This window comes from Montipora foliosa, chromosome 13, assembly GCF_036669935.1.
Source record: "Montipora foliosa isolate CH-2021 chromosome 13, ASM3666993v2, whole genome shotgun sequence".
NCBI classification, from domain to species: domain Eukaryota; kingdom Metazoa; phylum Cnidaria; class Anthozoa; order Scleractinia; family Acroporidae; genus Montipora; species Montipora foliosa.
In genome coordinates, this window is record NC_090881.1 from 23,500,688 (window position 1) to 23,513,187 (window position 12,500).

General features: G+C 37.7%; 1 protein-coding gene across 2 annotated transcripts in view; it reads left to right on the forward strand.

Moving 5' to 3' along the window:
- The window catches only part of LOC137982452 (cullin-4A-like), a 30,039-nt gene that overhangs the window by 3,481 nt on the left and 14,058 nt on the right, over window positions 1-12,500 (forward strand). For both annotated transcript variants that reach the window (XR_011118713.1, XM_068829548.1), the window contains exons 4-14: window positions 1,339-1,412; window positions 2,131-2,229; window positions 2,470-2,533; window positions 3,139-3,228; window positions 3,468-3,550; window positions 4,222-4,289; window positions 6,404-6,522; window positions 8,094-8,231; window positions 9,911-9,965; window positions 11,800-11,837; window positions 11,928-11,994. Coding sequence is in view for 1 of the 2 variants with exons in the window: in XM_068829548.1 (XP_068685649.1) it covers window positions 1,339-1,412; window positions 2,131-2,229; window positions 2,470-2,533; window positions 3,139-3,228; window positions 3,468-3,550; window positions 4,222-4,289; window positions 6,404-6,522; window positions 8,094-8,231; window positions 9,911-9,965; window positions 11,800-11,837; window positions 11,928-11,994 (895 nt within the window). In the remaining variant the exon portion in view is untranslated. The remainder of the gene's footprint in view (window positions 1-1,338; window positions 1,413-2,130; window positions 2,230-2,469; window positions 2,534-3,138; window positions 3,229-3,467; window positions 3,551-4,221; window positions 4,290-6,403; window positions 6,523-8,093; window positions 8,232-9,910; window positions 9,966-11,799; window positions 11,838-11,927; window positions 11,995-12,500) is intronic.

Below are 12,500 nucleotides of genomic sequence, written 5' to 3' on the forward strand. Positions count from 1 at the left end.
GTCAATTTACCATTATCAACTAAGTTGAGAAATCCATTTCTGTGTACACAAAGGGATTAAGCTCAAATTGCATTCATGGAGAGTCCCAAATTGACCAAAATAATCTTTCTCCCTGATTTCATTTATTGTATGGTTTCACTGGCTCAGGATCGTGATGTGATACAATGCATGATTATAGCCTTGGATTTTAATTAGTTTTTTTAAAAAATATTTTCTATTTAATTTATTAATCGTAACTATTACAAAGCTCTCTAATCTGATTGGTTATCAACACCCCTGATTTCAGCAGTTATCACATGTGGGGCAAAATTACTGAATTCTGATTGGCTGAGACGGAGGGCATTTTTCTTAATCACGAGGGCACTTTTGGTAATGAAGAGGGCATGATTACTTGATCCTGATTGATTAACAGTTGCTTATCCAGAGCAAGCGAAGTTATAAGATTCCAGATTCTGACTCTGATTTAACCTGCTTTTTGTCCACACCTAACATGTCCTATTTCTGTTGACAGCGTCAATAATATTTATTGACTGTTATTTGCCCAATAATTTTGCCCTTTATGTGATAAACATGTAATCGCAACGTGCCCACGTGCAATTAAGTATTAATTTCACTAGCATTTTCAAAGTTTTCAAATTCCGTCCATTTTGTGAAAACTTTGAACATTTGCGTGAAATTGATCCTGAACTGCATTTGGCCCCATGAAATTACAGATACTAATAGGACAGTTTGTAATTGGACAGTTGTACGCATCATCAAGCACGTGCTAGTTGTACTTGAATCATTTAAAGAAACTAAGAAAGTTGAGTGGATTGAGCTATAACAATTTTATCACCGTCATCGTGTCATACAATTCAGGAAGTAATCATATGTGAAATTTCAAATAGGCTCAATTACTCCCTGAATTGCACTTCACTCAGTCCTGTCTCCATTAATAATCAACATTATATACACGTTAGAAGGACCAAGAGGAATTACAATAAAATATAAATCTGTACACACCCACACACACACATCCCTAAAAGTTTCAATGACACAGTTGTATTGTCTTAATAAGTCAAATTAATTTTCCATTTCTTCTCAAAATACTCAACCATGTTATTTGTGGTGCATGTAACATTTCAGTTTCATTTTTGAGATGAACTTAATCTTTAAAGAGGTTACAATGTATTTGAAAACTCTTTTCACCTTCTGCATTTGCACTAATACATTTTCCCAAAAATTATTAAATGGTTCAATGAGTGGCAGGGCATTAGGATTGCTTTTGGGTTTGGGATGTATGTGCAGCTTGGTCTTGTTAACTGTATCCTCATTGTTTGATTGCTTTCATTTTTGCAGATTATGATTAGGAGCATATTTCTGTACCTTGATAGGACTTATGTCCTTCAGAACTCTTCAGTTTTATCCCTGTGGTGAGACAGCACAAATTTGCCATTGCAGATAATTTATTAGGACAGTTAAACTCTCAGTCTTGTTAAACATGAAGCTTCCCTATGGAAGGAAGAAGAAAACCACAGGGTTACGAGTTATGTCAGCGGAGTTTTACAATCAACAAAGAATGCAAACAGACCAATAATAATTGTAAATTTGCACATTAAAAGAAGCATTTTTTTTTTCTCTCAAGATCCTTGACCGTGTGTCCATTTTGCTCTGACTGGTTCACCAGTCATGCTTGAATGAATTTGAACAACAGCAAGGTGTTGAACCACTGCTTTTACTGTATAATTATATAGTGCAACTTCCTGTTTAGGTTTTGTTGTGATGGAGAGATGATGAAAAGCAGAGGCAATAAATAGGGACCTTTAGATCGGAGGACAAGGTCAACTTGGAGTAGGAGTTTGCCGTTCTGGGCGTGTGTACTTCAAAAAATGTTGGCCTCCAAGCCTTGTGGGTATGCTCAGTATGGGAAGCAGGTAGTCGCCCTTGTTCTCCAATCTAAAGGTCCCTGTCGATTGTGTGGAGTTAAGTTTCCCAATGTAATTATCTAATACATTTTTCTAGCATTGTATGAATAGTAGCCTCAAACAAACTATGGAAAATAAACTCCTTTGGAGTATTATTGGTTTTATTTTTATCCTTGGTGATGATGTCTTACTTGAAAAATGTCACCATGTTTGCTTTGTTTACCAGGGATATGAGCTTAAACTTGTTTCGTAGACACATTATGAGTAATCCAACTGTTCAGAGTAGAACAGTGGAAGGATTGTTGCAGCTGATTGAAAATGAAAGGTTAGGGAAAACACAACAATTATTATTCATCATTCATTTTTTAGGCATCTCATCACTTTGTTGCAGCTTACGTTAAGGGAGGTGACATGTGGCTCTCAGTAAAAAAGTAATTTAATAGATAATGTTTTGGATAGAATATCCTTTTTCCTTTATCCTTTTTTCCTTAAAAAAGGTGTGGTTGGTACTATTAGTTGGTACTATTAGTTGTTGAATAAAGTAGGATCCACTGGTTATTTGCAGACATGGCGAGGCTGTGGACAGGACACTTCTCAAAAGTCTGTTGAGAATGTTAGCTGACTTGCAGGTACATTTTACTGGAAACTGCTTTCTTTACCAAAATAACCCACTTGTCGTTATTTAATGTATGTCCTACCTTGCTGAAATGGTCGGTGCCAAGAAATCGAGGGCTTTGAATTTGGTTATCTAATACCAGTGAATGGCTGGCATATTCCTGCAGTCTTACTATAGGCCCAAGTTTTGGGATTGAATCAGTAAAAGAGAACATTAAATTGTGAGGTTGGGTGTGGCTTGGAGATGCTAAAATTTCACACATAAATGTGCAGGGGCTTGCTCATCTTGCTTGAAAGATGATGTGTTGATTTTGCAATAACCCCGGGAACTTCTTTTGACATATGGGGTTTTTAAGAGATTCTATTGTGCAAAAGCCCACTGTTATTGACATGATACACATTTAGACTGTTAAGGTCATAGCTGTAAACCTCATTAAACTGACATTTAGATCATTATTTATTTCAAATACACTGTACTTCAATAATTGAATTAATTATTGCAAGAGCATACTCTAGAAGTTGATTTGCTGTAAAGATCCAGCCAACTGCTGTGTGCGCTTCTTTGCAGCTTCTGCTGCAACATGCCAATTTTTAAGTAAAAATGAACTTTGTTTCATAGATGTACGAAGATGCATTTGAAACCAAGTTCCTTAAAGCCACTGAAGTTCTTTATCATGAAGAGGGCAACAGATACATGCAGGAGACAGATGTAAGTTGTTGCCTTGGTATCACGCAATAAATTTTAGTTGTGTGTTGAAGGACAATTTTTGGTTAATGGAAGCTGCAAGATATTGTGTGTAGAAAAAAACTATAGCAAAGTTAATCAATGGTTTGATCTTTTATAATATCCTATGAGAAAAGTCTACTTTTTCGTGGCAATAATGGTAGTAATCTCAAAATAAAACCTGCCATGTAACCTGTCTGTTTTTTAATCTTTTGATGCAATAGGTACCCAAATATCTTGCTCATGTGGACAGAAGGTTAAAAGAAGAAAATGACAGATTACTCCACTATTTAGATCAGTCAACCAGGTAATTAAAGCATTAGAATTTGGTTTTACCAAAGACATTGATAAACAAAATGTAACCCCATAAGAGAGATTTGCGAGTTGAGATTTTGAGTGTTAACTCTTCGTCAAAGCAAGCTTTCCCCTCTAACAGAGGTCACTTTTCTTTTGCGTTCACTGGGTTGACGATTACGGGAAAAGGGACCTCTGCCATTGGTCGAAACTCACTGTGTTGAGCATGCATGGCGGTTACTTAGCGACCAAATTGTCAGGTGATACTTCATGTTGTGAGGGTTCATTTAACAACACTGGTATACGCGGGACACAGCAGGCTCAAGTTTACAGTCAGCAAAACATATCATGGGGCGTGTGGTTTGAAGAGTGCCTTCCAAGGTTGTGGATGGTGGTTGGGTCACAATGAGTTTCGGCCCATGGCAGAGGTCACTTTTTGCTATACTCAGTAAACACAAAAGAGACCAAGAGACCTCGGCTATTAGGTACATGTAAGAGCAAGAAGTGAAGGGCTAAATCTCGAAACATGTCATTGAGCTTTATTCTCTCATCGTGGTTAAATCACCTTACATGTAATTAGCTTGTTTGAAAAAACCAGGTTTCATGCTCTTCTCCTCACCTTGATTGTAAGTGGCCGCGCATGTTTTTTGATTTAACGAAAATCAACTGCTTTGATTTTAATAGGAAACCTCTTATTCCTTGTGTTGAGAAGCAGCTTTTGGGACAGCATTTAGGCAGCATTCTACAGAAAGGTAAGAATTTAATACAAACTAATATTTTCATCCATGCACTCCTAAATTGCTTCCCATTGATGAGTAAAATCTTCTGGCGTTAGACTGAGTATGATCTTTTTAGCATTCCTAGGAGTCAATTGGTTAAAGTCACAACAACTTGATGAAAATCAAGTAGACTATTGCACAACTGATAAAACCATGCGAAAATGTATTTTTTAACGATATTTCGGCTGGCCAATACCAGCCTTCATCAGGTTTATTTGGAGATGAAACGAATTTACAAAATATGTATATAACACATGTTTTGAAGTAATTAAGGAAGATTTTGAATGGTAACGTAACATGATTTAGCTACTACATAAACTAACCAAAATTTCGAAAGATAAAATGCCGTTGAAACACTATATACTAAATAACGAGATCATTAAATTATTTTATCGGTCATGCTTGTTTATCCCAAGAGGATCTGTAGTTTTTAAGATGGGCTTCCCGAGCTTTCCTAAAAGAGTCGCGTTCATTGATGAGCTTTTCGATGGGAATGAGTTACATATGACTGTGTGAGTGGTACGCAAAAAATGTACATGTATGCACTTTGTTGCTACTGTTTGTATAAAAGTATTAACTGTCATTGGCTGTTCAAGTGATACTGAGGAAAAATAGTCTGAATGCTTCTCAAACCTAAGTGTAAATGTACACTGTATGAATGTTGATTTTAGTGTTGTTGAATCAAGCATAAATTGGAGCATTTATTTAATTGAAGACAATGTGCAAATCACTCAAGTATTGCTTTTAGGAAACAGGAAAACAGAGGTGGTTACTGATTTCAGATGTACCTGATGCTTAACCTACTGAACTGATCACAGACCCATTTTTGGAAAAGAAAGTTTTTTGAAAGACATCAAAAGAAATCCAAAGTAGAGTCTTTAGAAGTCATCTTCATCCACTGTTCATCAAACGTAAACTCGCCATTAACATTACAACAGAAGATACTTCAAACTCTTACCCACAATGCTTTTTAGTATAATTAACATCGTTTCTACCAACTTCTACATATGATTGATCTTTTTCTGGTATTTGCCGACAGGAATTTCTTCGTTCAACACAGTTTGTCCATAGATTTTTGTATGACAACAAGAATGTGAGCGGAATGTTCATAGCTTAGTAACCAGGCATTAGATCAGACGCGGCAATGGAAAGCTGGACACCGAAAGCAGCCTTTTTCAAATGTTCCCACTTTTAGATACACTGTAAGCCACACCCCTGATTTCTAGGGACGATTTTTGAGAAAAAGGTGTAGCTTATCTGTGGCTGTTAATGGTAAACCAGTGACTACTTTGCTGAGGGTTGTAGGTTCACTTCCAGCTTGACCAACACTTGTGGTCTTAAACTAACCAAGGAAAACATGTTGCTTTTATTACGTTTTCAAATGGGTACACTTTCAAGTCTTCTTGGATAAGGGTTGTAAACTGAAGGGCCAGTCCCAAAACTCCTGTCCATCAAATCTTGTGGGATGTCAAAGAATCTACAAACCATTGGAGTAGGGCACACATTTCCCAGGGTTGTGGTTTGTCCTGTTCTTTCCAGATAGCTTATTGCAAAAGCATCCATAAATCAAAGGATGTTTCTGAGTGCTGGGCATACACAAACAGATAAGAATTCTACCCACATATGACACTAAGTCCAGGGGCCCATTTCTTGAAAGTCCCCAAAACTTTTCAGTCCCGAAAAGCCATTTGTGAACCGGCCAACCGTTTTTCCAGGAAAGCCGATCTTGTAACATGTCTTCAAGGTAACAAAAAGCAAACTGACTGTGAAGTTTGATGACTTAATTCCTCTCCATTCTGGAGATACAGAGGGAATTGTGACACCCGAAAATGGCCTGTAAAGTTTCGGAACCTGCAAGAAACAGTGCCCCAGGTATGGTTTTTTTCTTCACCCACTTGCACCCTGTATATGTACTGTACCTTAAGCAAACCTATGGGTTTTTGTGGCTTTAACAGAGCAAATGCTTTTATGCTTCAAGTACAAGGTATCTTATGGGCTCACTTAATATAAAACTGTATAACTCGCTTCCACATGATTGTCCTTTTATAAAAATTAAGTGTTTCTTTGCTTTGCTTTTTTCCATGCAGGCTTTGATAGCTTGATGCTGAGTTACAGACTGAGCGATCTAGCACTCCTTTACCAGTTATTCAGCAGGGTAAAAAAAGGACAGGATGAACTGTGTGTTGCTTTCAATGAGTACATCAAGGTACAGTGTATGGAATATGCAGCTTTTTTTTTTGTCTTTTGGTGCAAATCCTGTTGGCATGAATTTTTGAGGCTTTCATTGCACTCTTTCAGACTTTCGATTGTAACAGTGGTGATTGTACCTGATTGTTCTGAAAGAGATGTTATCATACTGTAAACACCCGCAGATAAGCTGCACCCTGAATTTAGCAGCTCAAATTTGGGAAAAAAGTTTTTTGAAAATAATCAAAAGAAATCCAAAGTCAAGTCTTTAGAAGTCTTACGTAAACTTGCTATTAACATTACAACAGAAAATACTTCAAACCCTTACCCACAATTTTAGCACTTTAATATAATGATCGAACATCATATCTACCAACTTTGACATGTGACTCATGTTTTTCTGGTATTTGTTGACAGGAATTTCTTCATTCAACACAGTGGGTGCTTTCCATTAAGCCACAATTTCCGGACATTTCGAGCTGAAGTCAAATGGAAAGGTCCGTTTCGGTTCAGTCCGACCAGAATATTTGGGACCACCTCTGAGGTGGACCTCTTTGACCGGTCGCCCTGGCCCGTCTGAAACGTGCCATTCCATTTTTAAAAATTCTCGTTTCCAGTCCCACTTCATTGTGATGTAATCGAAATTTCGGTTGAAATGTAAATGGAATGCTTCAATCCGGTTGGAAATTGACTTTTGATGAAAAATGTCATTCCATTTTTCCTTGGTTAGTTCCAGTGGTCTCCGACCAGATGGTCAGACATAAAGGAAAGCACCCAGTTTTTCCATAGATTTTTGCATTACAACAAGAACGTGACTGGAACGTTCATAGCTTAGTAACCAGGCATTAGATCGGACGTGAATATGGAAAACTGAACACCAGAAGCAGCCTTGTTCCCGCAGATAAGCCACAGCCCTGATTTCTTGCGACGATCTTTGGAAAAAGGTGCGGCTTATCTGCGGGTGTTTGCGGTACTTATTTATGTTAGAGCAACTTTTGTATGACCTTGTTATTTTTCACTTGCACGTCTTAAGTGGACAAAGATCCGGGATTAGGGAAGAACTTTCAGTGATCATTGGGAAATACAGCATCGCATCATGGAAATGCATGTTTAATTGTTTCACTGAAATGACTACAGTTGTATGTAATCCTACCTTAGCCGAGTTGCGAATGACAAACACGAGAGGCAAGAAAAGTATTGCTTACCTGTTGTGAGAGTTCCATTGCTGTCACCAGGCAAAAAACCAAGTAAACTTTCAGCAATTAACAAGGGAAAAAAGGAGATTTGCATGTGTGGCGTGTTAAAGTTTTTTGTACGCACAATAGTGTAGACATCACCAAAACAAGTAATACTTTCTTTCAGCATTTAATTCAAGGTTAAGAAATCACATTACAAATAATATTATACCACGTTTTACTGGTAAGTCTCTTGAGAGCTGATGGGATGAACATGGTTAAGGTTGTAGGTTTCCTTTGTCGCGTAACTTTCCGCAAGGTGACGGGCACAAATTTAACTGCCTTTACGTGCGTAAAATAAAAACAGAGGAAATGTATAGGACTGAATTGAAATTGCTTTTGTTGTGGGCTGTAGAAACAAGGAGCCAGTATCGTGTTGGACCCTGAAAAAGATAAAAGCATGGTACAGGATCTTTTGGATTTCAAGGAACAACTCGATTGCATTATAGATGATGCCTTCATGAAAAGCGAAAAGTTTGTCAACTCCATGAGGGTATGTTTTATTATGTGCAAAATAAATATTGCACATACATGTACATGTAGTTGTTTGTTTGTCAAGTGTCAAAAGATAAAACAAGTCATTGATGTAGTTTCTTTTTTAAGGATGCATTGGTCCTCTTATTGATCATAAATTATTGCACCATAGTAATGTCAGAGTCTGTGTCAGCATCATTATTGAGCCCCTTAACATAAAAGTGTTGTTTTTTGAAATGTTAAAGTTACAAAAATTGAAGCAATTAACTGTGTCACTCCTGTGGGGTTCCCCATTGACGAGTAAAATCGTCTGGCGTTAGACAGAGTAAAATCTATAAGTGTCACTCTTGGGAGTGAAAGGGTTAACAGATAATCAACAATTGCTAACTTAGAATTCCGTTAATATGCAACTGTCCATATTGCTGTGCAAGACTATCAAATTTCCAAGAAATCTGGAATCTCCTATAAACATGAGGATGTTTTATAACCTTGCATAGCAATTTCGATAGTTGCATATTAATGGAATTCTAAGTTTGTAAATACTGTACTGTACATGTACATTTAAATGTGAGCGCTTTGATCATTTCCCTTTTTCATACTTCTGCGGAGACTACAAGCTTGATAATCTACATCACCCAAAAATAATAAGGTATAGATCAGATCCTTGGCTTAGCTTCTGTTAGTCTGTGGCCAACATCTTTCGAAAATGCTTTACAAAAGTGTCCTTCAACAAAAATTACACTGCGCGCCAGTGGTTCAGTTGGTTGAGCACCGGGCTGCCATGCGAGAGGTCGTGAGTTCGACTCCGGCCGGACCAACACTCAGGGTCTTAAAATAACTGAGGAGAATGTGCTGCCTTTGTAATTACATCTGCAAATGGTTAAGACTTTCAAGTCTTAACCAAGGACTATAAACCTTAGGCCCCTTCTCACAACCCTTCAATGTTCATAATCCTGTGGGACGTAAAAGAACCCACAAACTATTTGTTAAGAGTAGTTGCGTGGAGCTCCCAGTGTTTTGTGGTCAGGCCTTATTTCATTCATTCATGTGCTGGGTGAGATCGTTAATGGACTGATAGCGGCTGCCAACGGCGCCTGTATATGCCGATGTCCGATCTCACCCATAGATCCCTTGCTTGTAAAGTGCATTTGAATATGATAATGGAAAATGTGCTATATAAATTCATTACCAATTCATTACCATTAGTAAAGTGTAATTAGTTAATCATTCATAAAGAATTTGCTCAAAGTTTAATACATTAACTGAAGTATAATAGTAATGTAGCAGCTGTCGTAACATGCTTTTGTGTGGTATACTGAGCAGCTTCTATTGTTTCAAGTTGAAGGCATTGTTCCAATTATTGTTTAGTCTTTTGTATTTGGCTAGAGTAGCGAGCCAATCACATTATACATTACGAAAGCTGCTACATCACCCAAAAATAATAAGGTATAGATCAGATCCTTGGCTTAGCTTCTGTTAGTCTGTGGCCAACTCTGAGCTTATAATGTTGGTTGTTTGATATTAATTTTTCTCGTGAAGATAAGAATTTTCACAGGGCTTTAAATCTGTTGGCAGTGGATTGTCAAGGATCTCAAATTGCCTTATATTCAGGGTCTTGATCTGATACAGATGTGTGGATACTCTGTAGATAAACAGTCCAGCTTACTGAATAAAAAAATTAATTTTCTTTAATCATAGGATGCATTTGAAGCATTCATCAATAAAAGACCAAACAAGCCAGCAGAGCTCATAGGTAAAAACACAACATTTTTTTTATACAAATTGCAAATAAAAAGCATTTGAATAACTCTTAAGCCTTGGTTGGAAGGTGCATAATACATGTAGTTGATGACAATTGATTATAGTCTGTTACTGTTGAAACTCTTGATCCCTAAATTGACCAGCAAGCTGTAATTGACTTTATTATATGACTAGCTCCATGAGCGGGCAAGATGAACCAAACCCTATGCTGTGATTGGCTACGCGAGCGGGCAAGATGGAACTATACTTCCTGCTTGGGACTTCTTGCTTGGTCCCTTAAGATCAAAGATCATTTTTTGGTGTTTTATCCCATATAATAAATCCTTTATTGACCAAGCTTGTTCGGTCAAGATTGCTGAATATTGGCCTCGTTCTTTTTTTGCGTGTTTATGGACCTCGACATAAACACGCCAAAAAAGAACTCTGCCGATATCCAGCCATCTTGACCTCACGCTTGGTCAATAACTCATATATCACAGACTATCAACTACTGAACTTGTTCAAATTTTTCATGGTATCAGATGATAGTTTTCTTTGTTTGACTACCTATGTGATAGTCCATCATACTTGATAAGTATGTTGTTAATATTTTCACGCAAGAGGGCTTGATACCAGAAGGTAAAGTAAACACACCTACACCAAAACTCTTGATAAAATTGTTGTTCACACTTGTTCACCACACATTGGGGTGCAAGCATGGTGCAGTGGTGAGAGCACTCGCCTCCCACCAATGTGGCCTCGGTTTGATTCCCAGACTCAGCGCCATATGTGGGTTGAGGTTGTTGGTTCTCTGCTATGCACCGAGAATGGTTTTGTGCGGGTACTCTGGTTTTGCCCTCTCCTCAAAAAGCAACATTTGAGTTGATTTGCATTGATTTGTTAAATTATTTCAATTTACAGTGTCCCCAATTAGTGCTCCAGTGCTAGAAGATTAGGCACTTCAATAAAGTTCCTTTATATCCAGAAATACAAGTAATGAGATGAAAGCCTAATTTTGATATCCAACACCAAGTGTCCCTTTCAAGTCTAAGCATTTCCTTTCTATTTTTAATATAATAAGGTTAGGGAAAAAGTTAGCCAAATTTTTAGGTCATGGTAAATGCAGCAGTCTATTCTTACTTGAGGTCAGCATTTCGAGGACACTTTGTGGCATTAATAATATTGTTTGTATTCCGAGACACAAGTGATGTTAAAGTTGGGAAAAATCATTGTGCATCAAATTAGTCGCATTTCTGGCCTCAGTTGTTCAAAATTTCGATAACACTATCCAGTGGATAGAGCGAGTTTCAATGGAGTGTCATAAAGCCAAAACCAAAGTAATTACTTTGGCCAATCAAAAAGGACAGAGACAATCCAGTAAACCAATCAAAACTCGAACTATATAATTACACGTAGCCGCGACACAAAGCGCGGGAAAATGTGCGCAGGCGAGCCACGATTGGTTTTGGTTTCACTTCTGATTGGTTGGAAAAGTGGCGCGAGAACTTTGAACCAATTACTGAGTGAAGTAATGCAAAACCAAAGCAATTCACTAATTACTTACAACCAATTGACTCATCCAGTGGATAGCGCTATCCACGCTTTGAACAAATGGGGCCTGGACATATCTGTTTCACCACACCATCGATAGGTAATGACATTTGGGTGCAAAACTGTGATGCACCGTTTGAACACAGCTTGAGGCTTTGTTCTTTTGGGGTCTGCGCTCTAGCTGGTTGGGTTTCTTTGTGTTCTTGGTATTAAAGGAAGCTGTTTTTCTGTTCAGTTTGAAGGAGTTGATTCAAATAGAAGACTTGATTAGAGTTTTGTTTTTATTTTCCTCTCAGCAAAATTTGTTGACTCCAAATTGAGAGCTGGAAATAAGGTAAAGTTGATAACTCTTTCCAGTCAATGAAATATTTGATGGCTGTTGATCGTGTTTACGCAACTGAGATGAATGTTTGTCTTCGTTTAGGAGGCAACAGAAGAAGAACTTGAAAAGCTTCTGGACAGAATAATGGTGCTTTTCAGGTTTATACATGGTGAGAATTCCTTCGGAAGTTTTATGCTCTGTTAGTCTTGTGATTTCCCTATGAGAAACGCTCTCACTTTGCAAATCGTGTGTTTTTTCGTACACAGCAGCACAAGCTTCAAGCTTCAAATATCTCCCTGTATAAATGAAAAATCGTTACCTAATAGACCAATTTCGGTATATTAAAATTCAGTCGAAAACAAAAGACATCATCTCGAGGCTCTGGGGAATAAATATAAGGATTTGTATCAGTTTATTCCCCAGAGCCTTGCAATGATGCCTTTTGTTTTGGACTGAATTTAATATATCGAAATTGGTCTATTTTTTTATCCTCTCTTAGACGGTTAAATCTATTAAGTCTCACCAGAAACCCATAAGGGTTGAAACGTGTAACGCGCGTTCACAGATTCCGAATATTCAGTGCGAACTGATTGGTTGAATGTTTCAGTGCTAAGTACCATATTTGGAAACCCCTCGCTCTTGTTGTTCCAAATATGGTACTTACCAAATTGAATA